Source organism: Diadema antillarum, unplaced genomic scaffold (assembly GCF_040938485.1).
Source record: "Diadema antillarum isolate AM-2024a unplaced genomic scaffold, OU_Dant_1.0 seq00001338_RagTag, whole genome shotgun sequence".
Classification (NCBI taxonomy): domain Eukaryota; kingdom Metazoa; phylum Echinodermata; class Echinoidea; order Diadematoida; family Diadematidae; genus Diadema; species Diadema antillarum.
The window spans coordinates 359,876-373,359 of NW_027272107.1; the positions used below are offsets into that span (position 1 = coordinate 359,876).

Below are 13,484 nucleotides of genomic sequence, written 5' to 3' on the forward strand. Positions count from 1 at the left end.
CACCTTTAATAGGTGATTCATAACTTTTTTTTCAAGTTCATGTATAGCTTTCTGCAATTTCTTCATGAACTAATTAACTTAAAAAGGGAAAATAATATATAATTAAAATAAGATGAAATTTGGGGTACGTTTTGACATCGTAATATGGATAACGCAGGCTTGTCAAAATCAAATTTGATTTGTATATTTCCTTGCAAAATTTTTAATAAGGTCGCAGGTGTTGACAAAAACAGTAAAACCTAAAAGCGTGTCAACGCTGAAAGAAATCTATGATATAATGTGACCGTACATCATAAAACCTATTACAAAAATAATGTCGCACCGCCTGATTTTCGTGAGGACTCAAAATAGGTGAAAGGGGTCTTTCCAGTCAGTCTTTAGTTCTTCATATTTTCTGAAAGAGCAATCATTCTTCTACATTACACTAAAGGTGGGATCATAAAACGAATGGGCAGTTGTCTTTTTATTAGTTTTTCTAGAACATTTATTTTGTAAAAATAGTATGATTAGCAATGTCTCGGAGGCCCCCTTTCATTTCTTAAAATTCCCTTACGCAATCTTCATTTTCATCTCTAATAACTTCTAAAAGGAAAACCCTACAGCTTTGAAAGTCAATATTCAGCTGATTTTAGTAATGGATAGATAGAATTTCAGCTGAATCCCTTCATGTATTGATGCTATGGCGTTTTACATTCTTTCCTTTGTCTTTCTTCAGTGCACAGCTAGCGCGGCTTGTTAAGATCAAGTGCTTGTAGGCCTCTCCGTACACACTATAGAGTGTGTGCTTTTTTTCAAAAGATAGGTTTGGAAAGTCCATTTCCCTATTTATTGATTTATATATCATTTTCAAACGTAAAGTTTGCTCTTTCACAATTTGTCCTTAGCGAAAAACCCATGACTGGTGACTTTTTCGTTGGTTACATAGAGAGTCACATATTATGTATAAAAGAGGTGTAATTGAATACCTAAATATAAAAACGACCCAATTCCAAATTTGGCTATTGTCTTTGGAGACCCTTTACGGGTTAATGCAAAGATAGATAATCAGTCAAATTAATGTTTTACTTAATTATAAATGAGTATAAATAACATTCCACTGACTGAAAAAAAAATGAAAAATTAGGAAATTATTTAATGGTTTCTATTTTTTTTCTTCTAAATTTTCTGTAATGGACTTGCCCCCAACCCCCCCCCCCCCCCCCAAAAAAAAGGAATGTATATGAAAAGAATAAAACATACTTTTCCCTTTAGTCAAGAAAATACGCTCGGTGTCGTTGTTAAAGAGACTGGCTCGCCATATTCCATAATTGGGATATTGTATTCCTGTCCAGTAAATGTTTTCCCGCCAAATGTTAGCGGTGATATCAAACGGCTGAACGATCACATCCCGAAAGATGCTGATCATTGACGAATTCACCTTCCAGATTCTTTTTCCTTTGAAGTCTGCGATGAATACCAGAACACCTGTTTAGATGATAGATAAAAACAAAATAGAAGGAAAAATGTCTGGAATCCTGATATCACTTAATTATTTCATAATCCAAGTGAATAACTGAAATACATGAACGTGAGAAACTCATTATGCAGCAACATAGGAGTACAAAACAGGAGAAAAATCTAATCGAATCATATCATTTTACTATGAGTAGGAGATAAACGTATCCATATTTCATAGGCTGGATTAGGCTACCACGCACGGTAGCAACCTGCTTGGATTACTGGAGAAGTCTATTGGGCTGGACACAAAGCCCGAGAGATCCCCGAGCGATGCCCTGTCGATTTCCTATCGGTCACCGGTCGATTTCAGGTCAAAACTTGGCAAAATTGGGTGATCTCTACGTGCAGAGACTGGGCAGTGGCGGAATGAAGATACACCGACAACCGGACGTTTTTATTCTATTTTGTTTGTTTATCTATTTTTTCAAGAAACCGCTGGCTGGTCAGCCAGTGATGAGCAGGACATCTGCCGGTGTCCCGTGGGCTTATAGCCAGTGGCCCGCAGGTCCGAGCCTCCTGGGTATAGATGTGACTGCCACTTGGCCATCAACAACAACGCGTTTGCTTGGACAGGCCAACGAGGTCTGCTACACCGCGGATTCCAACCTCAACGATTACGACAGCGAAATTCAAAAGCCCAACACCTTTGCGATGATAAACTGTGAAACCATAGATTTTTGGATATTGTGATGAATATCTGTATTGTATTAAATTTGTATAATTTGTCACGTGGGAGAGACATGACTTGTGTGCAAAGTTCATAAGGCCTGTATACGAAATGACTTTCCTTCAATCATAAAGGGACCCTAAACCCAGAGGGAAATGTGGGTTGAGTGAAAGCAGCAACATTAGTAGAACACATCAGTGAAAGTATGAGGAAAATCAGACAGTCGATGCAAAAATTATGAATTTGTAAAATTTTGGTGTTGGAAACGCTGGATGAGGAGATTACTTATAGATATTATAACGTCATGTGTGGACAACAATATCAAGACAATATAAAGGAAGTTCCAGAAAAGTCACTTTTCTAGCATAATGGAACTTGACTAACCGCTTTTAGAAAGCAGAGGGAATAATTGCTACCCTTATGTCAGTATCAAGTTGATGGAATGTGTAATGTTCATGAAAAATGAATTTTTGTATGAAAATGAGTTTCTTTGCTTTTGTCATTGACATTTGATTATTTCTTTGCAACTGATTGACAAATTGCCCTACATCGACGTCAATAAGCACTGAATTGATCATTGTTTTAGTAGTAGCCATGATAACAAAATCATGGGTGTACATTTTCGAGCTGGATTCGAACCTACGACCTCCTGATCTCTGGAGAGGCGTCATCTCCACTAGACCATCGAGCTTCCGCCCGACAGCAAGTGTTGGTTCCAATCCTTATAGCATGCAGCGGATATTGCATAATTATTGAAATTATGAAAATGAGTTTCTTTGCTTTTGTCATTGACATTTGATTATTTCTTTGCAACTGATTGACAAATTGCCCTACATCGACGTAAATAAGCTCTGACTTGATCAGTGTGTTAGTAGTAACCACGTCCGGAGATCAGGAGGTCGTAGGTTCGAATCCTGCTCGAGTATGAACGCCTGTGATCTTTTTTTTTTTTAATCATGGCTACTACTAAAACACTGATCAATTCAATGCTTATTTACGTCGATGTAGAGCAATTTATCAATCAGTTGCAATGAAAAACATCTCGACGGAAGAATTTCATGAATTTGAATAATCATTTCTTGTTCTTATTAAAAAATAGTCAGTCTTCTTCTTCTTCCAGTCTGGTACAGTCCGCCACTGACGTATTATCGTACCTTATGCTTGTCAAGTGCTGGGTGTACAGTGTGCCGGTAAAAATCCTCTATAATTTTCTATGTGCAGCTAAAAACAAGACGAAAGCTCATCGGAGCTTTACAAGTTGCACCTCCTTCTTGAAGATCTCCAAGGAGGTGCAGCTAATGGTGGAAGGTGGTAGGGAGTTCCACAGCCGAATAGCATCTGGGTAGAACGTGGTTTGAAACAAGTGAGTTCTAGCAAATGGAAACTGAAGCTTTTGTGGGTTTCCGCGTGTTGACTGTCCTGCAACTGGTATGAAGTAGGTGACTGGAAGAGCTACCAGACCATTGAGAATGCTCTACATCATGTAGACTTTCTACTGTGCTCCCCTTTCTTGAAGAGTGGTCCACTGCAGTTTATTGAGCATGGCAGTAACACTACTATCTCTGTGATAGTCACCCAGGACGAAACGTGCACTGCGGCGTTGCACCATATCCAGCTTTCTGATGTTCTCTTGTGTGGATGGGTCCCAGACTACCGAGGCATATTCAAACACAGGGCGAACTAGGGTCTTGTATAATAATGCCTTTGTCTTTGGTGGGCAGGCTCTCACATTTCTCTGCAAGAAGCCCGGGACTGAGTTGGCTTTCTTGGTGGTGGCATTTACATGGTAATTCCATTTCATGTTGTTTTGAATGTTAACTCCTTAGTACTTTGCAGTTTCTGTGACTTGTAGACGCTCTCCATGAAAGAAGTATGGAAAGGAGGTTCTGGATGACGCTCTTTTATCGGAGACATGCATGACCAGGCACTTTTGCGGGTGAAGTTGCATTAGCCAGTCTGCCTCCCAATCTTGAAGTGCGTCTCAATCCTTTTGCAAGCAGTCCGCGTCCTCCTTACTTGCCACATTCCTGTACACTCTTGCTGCAGTCATCACAAATAATCTTACCAATGACTCAGATGATACGCGATCAAGAAGATCATTGATGTACAGTAGGAAGAGGAGGGGTCCAATGACACTCCCTTGGGGGACGCCTGATGGCACAGAAGAGGTATGAGATGTGCATCCATCAAGTACCACCCTTTGTGATCGGTCAGTAAGGAATTCTTTAATCCAGTTGTGGGTGTTACCCCGGATTCCATAGAACTGAATCTTATGTAGGAGTCTTCCTTGCGGGATCATATCAAAAGCCTTCGAGAGTTCTAACAGGATCATGTCTATCTGGTTCCTTGAATCAATGCTGTTGGAGAGGTCATGAATGGTGTGAAGCAGCTGAGATGTGCAAGATCGCCTCTTCCGGAAACCATGTTGAGTTTCAGAAAGAATCTGGTGGTTGTCAAGGTGATCTAGAATATTGCTGCAGACTATGTGTTCCAAAGTTTTGCAGACAATAGAGGTAAATGACACTGGACGGTAATTGACTGCTTTGCACCTCTCACCCTTTTTGAATATTGGAACGACAGCAGCTTTCTTCCAGTCCTCAGGAACGTCTCCCTGAGATAAAGATGCATGGAATAACAAACATAATGCTGGTGTTATTTCCAAAGATAGCTCCTTCAGCAGTTGAGCAGAGAGTCTGTCTGGTCCAGTATCCTTATGTATCTGGAGGGTAGAAAGTAGTTTGAAGACACCAGCTGGAGATATCTGATTCTTGTTTCATGTCTGGAAATGGACTTGGTCCCTTGTCTTTCATGGCTGACAAATCTTCATCCTTGTTGAACACTGATGTGAATTGTTGATTGAGAATGTTGGCCTTCTTGGTGCTATCTGAGTGTATCTTTCCTTGGATATGTCTTTCAGAGAAGCTTCTCCAGCGCTATCATTCCTTTTACTATTGACAAAACTCCAAAATCTTTTGGAGTTTGGAGAGGAGTCAAGACTAATGATGTTACTGATGTACTCGTTGTAAGCCTGTCGGGACGATTTCTTGATTTCCTGGTATTTGTAGAAGTCCTGCTGTCTCCCAGTTGCTTTAGCACGATTAAATGCCTTCTGTTTTCTTCTAGACAAACGTTTAACTGCTCTCGTGACCCAGGGCTGACCAGATGTTGTTTTTGCTGGTACATGGGTATCCAACAAGTTCAGCAGGCTAGTCTTGAAAGAATTCCACATCTCATGTACCGAGCTCTGTTCACAATATTTGATCAGGAAATCTTGCTGAAACAGTCGGCAGTCCCTTTTCATGTCAGAAAGATTGGCCTTTTTCCACAGGTATATCTTCTTCTTCACTGGCTTGCATCGTTTGGCTGATACATCAGAATCAATGCTGACAATGTCATGATCTCCGAGTCCTGGTAGCAGAGTGCATTTGTTGATCAGCGTCGGCCTGTTGGTTAGGAAGAGATCAAGTGTGCTGTCTCCATGTGCTGGGGAGGAAACCATCTGCTGCATGTTGCAGTTCTCGATCATGTCCAGAAACCTGTTGTTGAGAGGAACCGGATTGCTGTGGCCACTGACACTCAGGTCTTCCCAATTGATGTCAGGCAGGTTAAAGTCGCCCCCTATCCACAAGACAACCTTTTTGTTCTGAAGAGATAGTTGCTCGATCGTAGAGCATACTTATGTTATCCATATACTGTACGTCACTGCTTGGTGGGCGATACACTGCACCTACGACTAGACTAACGCCTTCACCAAATGACAGTTTGTTGTAAACTTGTTCTCCTTCGTCACATACCTTGATGATGTTATACACAAGGTCACGTCGTACAGCAATCAGGACGCCACCGTACCCATCCTGCCGATCTTTTCGAACAACATTGTAATTTGGCGGGAAGATCTCAGATGTGTAAACAGAGCTGTTCAGCCAAGTTTCGGTCCCAATGATGATACTGGGTTCAGTTGATTCAATCAGTACTGCTAATTCCTCCTTCTTGTTCTTTAAACTCTGGAAGTTCACATTGAGTATTTTCATGTTGCACAGTTGTTGACCTTGCTTGGGTTCCTGCTTCCTGCAGCGAATAGGGGAAGATGAATGCTGCGGAGAACCAAGACTAGTAGTAGCTGAAGAGGAAGAAGTGTTGCGTGTGTCACTCATGTCTGCCTTATCATTCAGCAGATCCAATCCTTCGATACTGTTTGATGTTTCGATAGGTGTGTGCTCAAAAAGGCTACTGGAAAACTGTGGGAGGCCGCATTTAGCACAGTGCCAAGACACTTGTGACCCTTGGAGGGCATCATACACCTGTGTTGACATGCCCATGCATTCTACATGATACCATCCATCACAGTCGTCACCGGCTACCCCGCGTTGCTTCCATTTAACTGCCCGAGAACATATCTGGCAAGGATATTTGGGCATCTTCGGGCCAGGATTTAGTTCGACATCCGAGGCAATAGAGATGAGAAGGAAAATAAGATACAGGAGGCTGTGATTCTTACCATGTTCAGAGGCAGAAATAATGCACACTCTTACTTTACAGCCTGGAGCACAAGCTGACAAGTGGAGACTTTCCTGGAGCCAACTGTTGGTACTAGTTGAAGGGTGGGAAGTATAGTGTAGCTGTACCAGCCTTGAAGTTGAAGTGATGGAGTCCTGCTTCTCTTCTACACTAGTTTTAAGTATCACATGGTTGTAATGGATGTTGACAGTTGTAGATGACAAAAAGAGCCAAAGGAGATAATCTACGAGGCCTGACATGATGATGTCCTGCAGGTTGAAGCTACCAGTAGGACTCTGTGGCTCTGGTGCAAGATTTCATCCAACTCTCAGTCTCACGCCATGACAAAGTCAAGTGAGATGGAAAATACCAACAACATCAATATAAAAATCAATTCAAATGAACTATGTATGAACCTGTATCTCATGTCCAACAAATAGTTGCAGTATCCATGCACCTGCACATGTAGAACACAAAGGCAGGATTAGCTGTCTTCACGCTAAATTCACAGGCTCAAAGGGGCAGTATCCAAATGTGTGGTAGCTGGCCTCTTGATTCAAATTGACGCGAGGGAGTATGTATGGGACCAGAGTTGATGCTCTGCTTGCTGAAATCCATGTCCAGGTGAAAAATACAATCCACGAAAATCTAGGAAATCCTACTGAAATGATCCATGAGATACCATCCCTGTGTTTCTTTAAATGCTTTCCAACAAGGTTTGATAATTATATCCCTCAATACTCCATAAAAACACAAACAAGTGAGATTTATGACAACAAATACCAAAACCACTGCACACTCAGCACTGACGTAACACTCTAGTTGCAGTTGACGGCAACCGCTCGGTTAAATCGGTGCCCAAATGGTTGCCGCCAGCAGCAGCTGGGCACCGAATGCATTTCGGATGGAGTGAAAAGCGAGCAGGCGCCACCGTAATTTGAACTCCGCGGCAAAACTTCATCAGCAACGGAGTGATCCCCTAAAAGTTTACGAGGAATCAAAACAACTGCCTTCTTTCAAACCTTATGACTGAGACTTATATCAGCTGATAATGTGTCTTAATGTTGTAAAAAAGAAAAATTCAAAAGTAGGTGTTCATTAAACTCTTTTATTTTCTGCTCCGTCCTTTAAAGAAAATATGAATCACTTAAGATATTTTAATTTTCTTTTTCCGAGTAAGCAAATGCAAACTTGAAGCAGTTTCTACATTTTCTTTGCGAGGCAAATGCTATCAAATTGGGTTTTTTTTTTCAGTGCCATTTCCATTGTAGAAAGAGCTAGAAATGTCTATGCGACTGGTGTGCCTCAGCAATCATGGTAATATTGCGTGGTTCTCGCATGGTCCAGAGTACATCTTGACAACGTAAGACGACAGTTTCACATAATACACACACACACACACACAAAATGAAATCACATGTTTGTCACTAATATGTTCCGGATTTACATTCCTTGAAAAACCGACGAAGAAGGGACGGTAGGCATTATGTTATTGTGCTTTGTATTACGGCAAAAAGCTAGATCAAGGGGATGACTTTTACTGGATAAAGGAGGTATCTTTGCGAAAATTGATAAAATTTATATAGCTTTGACAATAGATTTATTGGGACAATCATATCATAAGTTGTTACTTTTGAATACGGAAAGACCAAGTATTCTCCAGTTAAAGCAAAGAATGAGTATGAGGAGTGACGGTTGTTAACTGTATAGCGTCACCAAATGCGCCAAATCTTGACGAAAACATCAATTTTCGTAAAGTCCAATATCACACTTCTATCTGACTGAGAGACGTTTGTAAACCAATTTCCCCTTAAGTTCCAGTTCGTTTGAATTCGTTACTAATTGACGAGATCTACACGTCCATATCGACCTCCGATTCTGCATGATCGATATAGAATCTGTTCATGTGGGGCCTACTCCAGTGAACAAAGTCAACACACCGTTTGTGTTTAGGAAAAATTCGCTGACTGCCAAATTCTAATAAAGCATTAGTTGTTGACTCCAAGACATTAGATGGTTAGAGGATAGTGCATTAATCAGCGAATTATCTGACCCCGAATATCTCCTGTTGAATACTTTACCTTTTAATGGGTCTGACATTGTTGGGGTTGCATCTCCGATTGATTCTGATGTCACGCCAGTGTGTGCCACGTCCTCTGAGGTAGCCTCACTCGTAACAAGATTTGTTGGAGGAGCATTCCTCGACGTCGCTTCGATGGTATCCACGCCCTTTCGAGAGGTATTCCCGATCGTATCCATGATCGTTGGTGACGCAGTCTTCACCGTATCTATGTTCGTATGGTATAGAGTGTCGATCGCTGCCACGCTCGTTGGGGAGATGGTCCCCGCTGAGGTAGACTTGAACCTGCCTACACTTGTTGACGTATGCCTAGATACCGGGCTAAGCTCTACTCATTCACAAGAAAAAGTTGAAATAAAAACTGATACCTATATATAGAGAAAAAAGATTAGTCATACGTATTTCTGTGTTTTTTAAATATCCATCACATGGTGCTGCCTGCTCGCACTCTTTACCCATCTTCAATTATTCTTCTTTCTCATTGTATCGTCTTGTGTGTCGAGTTACAGTATCTCATTAGTAGTGGTGGTTTTTTTTTTTTTTTGCCTCTGGATATTCTCTAGTTTGTACAGTTTATACTTTCCGTTGACACACACGTACTTTTGGACATAATTTCATTGTGGCATTGACATCCTCGCTCATTATTAAAAAGCTGGTGGTGTACACAGTACACGGCACAAAGTGTCAGTTTGTGTTTGATGTGTTTGCTTGTTTGTTTGTTTGGCTGTTTGCTTGCCAGCTTGCTTTGGTTACGTAGCTTGTGTGTCAAATAGAAAATATCAAAATTCTGACAAAAGGCATGCCAGCATGAGATTCTTTTACAAGGAAACAAGTTTAATAGTAAAACCTAAACAACGTTTTGTACCCGCAAATAAAAAGTGAGTGTATATTACATTATATATATATATATATATATATATATATATATATAGAAGTATTGGAAGAAGTTCACTCGGTTGACAGCAGGTTCATCCGTATTTATTGCTTCTCGGAGTTTCATGCCACCTCCATGAGGCGCAATCATCAGGCAATCATCATGCGCCTCATGGAGGTGGCATGAAACTCCGAGTAGCAATAAATACGGATGAACCTGCTGTCAACCGAGTGAACTTCTTCAAATACTTTTATCTAAAGCTTTTCCTTTGAGGATATCGAGCACTCTTCAAAGAAGGATAGAATCACCAAGTGTATATATATATATATATATATGTGTGTGTGTGTGTGTGTGCGTGCGTGTGTGTGCGTGTGTGTGTAATTTCCTTCAGGGCATGCATTTGCGTATGCATTTGTTAAGGTGGGAACATGATGTATACCGAGGATGATATGTGATTTTCTTTTTCTGTCTTGATTTTGCCGTATCTGCGAGTTATTATCACATCGTTTTCGTTTGTTTTTTTTTCCCTCTCTATTGCTTCTGCCTTTTCCATATCATTTCCACATTATGACTAGGATGTATTTTATTGTATGGGAAATAAAATGACATTTACACGGCTGAGTTATTCAAGTGTAAAAAAAAAAAACCTGAGGGCTGAGGGCACGGGGAGGGTGGAGGGAGTGCATGCTGGAGTTGTGTGGGTGTGTCTGTGTGCATGTATGTATGTTTTCTCGCAAATGGCCTCGTTTTCTCTTTTTTTTTTTAGTCGAGAAGCAATGAAATTTGCCCCGTTTTGTGTGTTTTTTTAAGCAAATTATCTATTATGTTCCCGTTTTGCGGGCTATTTGCGAGAATATGTGTTTAAAAAAACAAAAAGCGTATTTCGTTTCCTTCGTTAAAAGAGTTACGATGTAAGTTTGACATTAGTTTGCACAATGTTGGTGTTAGTGCATTTTGTGCTTATATAGTGTAAGATTGACGTTATTTTGTACAATGTTTGTGTATAATGCAGTTTGTCTTTGCATGATGTTTTGTTTTGTTTCTGTGAACGTTTCTGTTTCTGTGATATGAAATTGAACGAAATTCGAATAAAGACTTATAAAAAAAAAGTTTTCAAAATCTAAGCAATGTGAAATTGATAAAATTACTTGACACTAAAAAAAAACAAAAAGTGAGTTTGTATAGAAGGTGTTACAAGCGGTATCTTTATAGCAATGCACATAAAAGAGGGGTACAATTCTTTGAGAACTCAGCTCAACCCCTCCCCCCCCCCCCCAAAAAAAAAAAAAAAAAACCTCTAAGCTGCAATGATCCACATGCAATGTCCATTTCTATTAACTTGTATTAAAAAAGTCACTTCTGTTGTTAGGTAGTCTTTATACAGTCACCAGACTGTGATGATTTTTTTTTTGACGACACCTTTTAAAGTAATGTTTATATCGATTTTTTTATTTGTTTGTTTGTTTGTTTGTTTGTTTGTTTGTTTGTTTGTTTGTTTGTTTGTGGTGTGTTTGTGTGAATGTGTGCAGGGTATAGTCTATGCACATTATGTGATGTTTTTGTGGTTCTAGAGGCCGATGATTGCCTGCTCATAACACATTATGGGCATGCCAAGTTAACATGAAATAAAGTGCTGAGATCCTCTCCTCCCACTTTACCTCTCTACCTATCTTTCTCTCTCTTTCTCATGAACAAAATGTTTGATATAACACGTAAAATCAAGAATGAGCCATACAAAGACAATGTTTTCGACCGGAAGAATTACCGTCAGGGTGGTGAGACAAATGATGAATGCTTCTACCGTGAAACATGCTGGAGTACCAACTAGCACCAAGAAATAGGCATCAAGAATGCGAATACCTGTGCAATTGATACCCTCTGCTCCATCAGGGCAGTGACAGGTGTAGTCAGTAACTGTCTCTTCGCACCATCCATTCCCACACGGGTTCTTGCTGCAATCTTGAGAACAGAGAAAGGGCGATAGAACCTGTTGTCGAAATGCGCGTGAGACTTCATTATATAAAAGCAAGGTCATTTCGTTAAAAACAAAGACAAAAATTATTCAGATCATTTAATTGATCTTTAGTGCTTGTATGTGTGTGCTTCTATTTTGTATTCTTTTCTATTGCAAATATGACTTCTTCACATTCTAGGTGTCATAGAACTTGCCTACTTCACTACAAGGAAATAATGGTATGTATATTTGTTTTACAGTGTATAATAAATGTTTAACAATTTTGTTATGTCGTCATGAAATTCACTTCTTTATTCTCACTATTTTTTTTTAATGTCAAATCTTATGCTGTAAGCTCACACTCTCAGTCTTCGGACTTTTGATGAGAAACAATAAATACCGAATTGAATTGAATTTAATTGAATTGAATTGAATTGAAATGAATTGAAAGTCAGATAGAATGTAAAAGTTATATTGCTAATAGTGGTTTTCCACTCGTTTTCTTCTCTTTTTTTTTTCTTTTTTTTTCTTTTCTTCTCATGATCTATGACGTTGTATGGGTAATGAGACGACACACGAAATAAATTGTCGCATAGAAATGTGCTTATATTGTGGCCACTAGGTAGGGAGATGTAAGGTCTAGGAGGATACATTTGTTTTTCTGAAAGACCACGAGTAGAAAGAATCAGTTTTTAGGTACTTGGATTGAGTTGCATGATAAGGTTTCACCAGTTGCATAACAAGATGTAGAATAACAAGCTCATTAATAGTGCAATGCAAGAAAAAAGTCAATTCACTACAGTTATCTGATATAGGGCTTAGGTGAATCTCACGAACAAAAATGACAGGAGAAGAATGGACAATAGGTGTATACAGCGTTGTTTCGTGTCCTTGAGAATGTTATACAGCTGACTTGAAATAGAAATGAATGAATAATGACCGTGGAATCACTTTCGAAAAGAAATCTTGGTCATCTTTTAGTAGGCGGTACGAATCTTACCCGGTATTCTACAGAAACGACGACCCTCCGGAATACTTGGTCTGTTCCTTCTCTTACAGTCGAGGCGGGCTATGAAAGATGGGTATGGCATTAACTTCGGGATGGTTCCATTTGTACAACCCTTGCCCATCGGGAGGGTGTAATTCAGACCGTAGCCATCGGAGCACGAATATCTACGCCCTTCATGAGCTCTGGCGGACACTGCAGCTGTTAGAGAATAATATTATACATCCGTTGATATATTAATGATATGTATATATTATAGATATAGCCGTAGATATCGTTATATACATCTGTATACATCATAATTATATTTATACCGTCAGCAAAAAGAAAGGAAAGTAAACACTTTTTCAAGTTTATATTTCTCATAGAATATTTGACTAAAACTTAATGATTATACCATATTGAAGGTAATTTAATTGGCTATCAGCTTGATAGGTCAATATAAAGGGAAACTTTACGCATGAGTGAACACCTTTGTTTTTCTCTTCCAAGGCACAAAAGTAAAAATTGCAAAACTGAACAAGTTGTCATTCATGCATAAGTGCTCTTCCATATAGCAATAAGAACAAAAGACAAATTTAACGCAATCAGATACATGAAATAAGTTGCCAAAATAAACCTCTGATCTCTATGACATCTTTGAAGTCCAAGATAGCAATAAAGGCCAAAAAATAAGGGAGAAAATGAAGAATCTTGGGTCAAACCCAAATTCAAATAAAATAAGAGAAGCAATATTAACAAACATGGTTGAAATTTGAATTTGTTTTCAAATTAGGGAAATTGTAAATGATATCTGGTTTTTAAATCTTTTTATCACATGAATTCTTAATTACTAAATGAAAATAATAAAATAAAGGAATTCTGTTTATTCAATCATCTTTATGCCAGTTTACTCCCTATATCGTTGAA

General features: G+C 39.3%; 1 protein-coding gene across 1 annotated transcript; it reads right to left on the reverse strand.

The window, feature by feature from the left end:
- Positions 1-4,145: 4,145 nt before the first annotated feature.
- Positions 4,146-8,920, reverse strand: LOC139708466 (uncharacterized). The gene is made up of 4 exons (XM_071620419.1): positions 8,760-8,920; positions 5,959-6,232; positions 5,403-5,807; positions 4,146-4,775 (listed from the first exon to the last, which is right to left on the reverse strand). The coding sequence occupies exons 1-4, from the start codon at positions 8,918-8,920 to the stop codon at positions 4,146-4,148; spliced, it is 1,470 nt and encodes a 489-aa protein (XP_071476520.1).
- Positions 8,921-13,484: the final 4,564 nt, after the last annotated feature.

Coding starts and splice junctions, on each gene's coding strand:
- LOC139708466 (XM_071620419.1), bottom strand. CDS start 8,920: ATGGATACGATCGGGAATACCTCTCGAAAGGGCGTGGATACCATCGAA. Junction 6,233..8,759: donor GGAGATGCAACCCCAACAAT/GTCAGACCCATT, acceptor TATTCGCTGCAG/GAAGCAGGAACCCAAGCAAG. Junction 4,776..5,402: donor AATATTGTGAACAGAGCTCG/GTACATGAGATG, acceptor TCTTTATCTCAG/GGAGACGTTCCTGAGGACTG.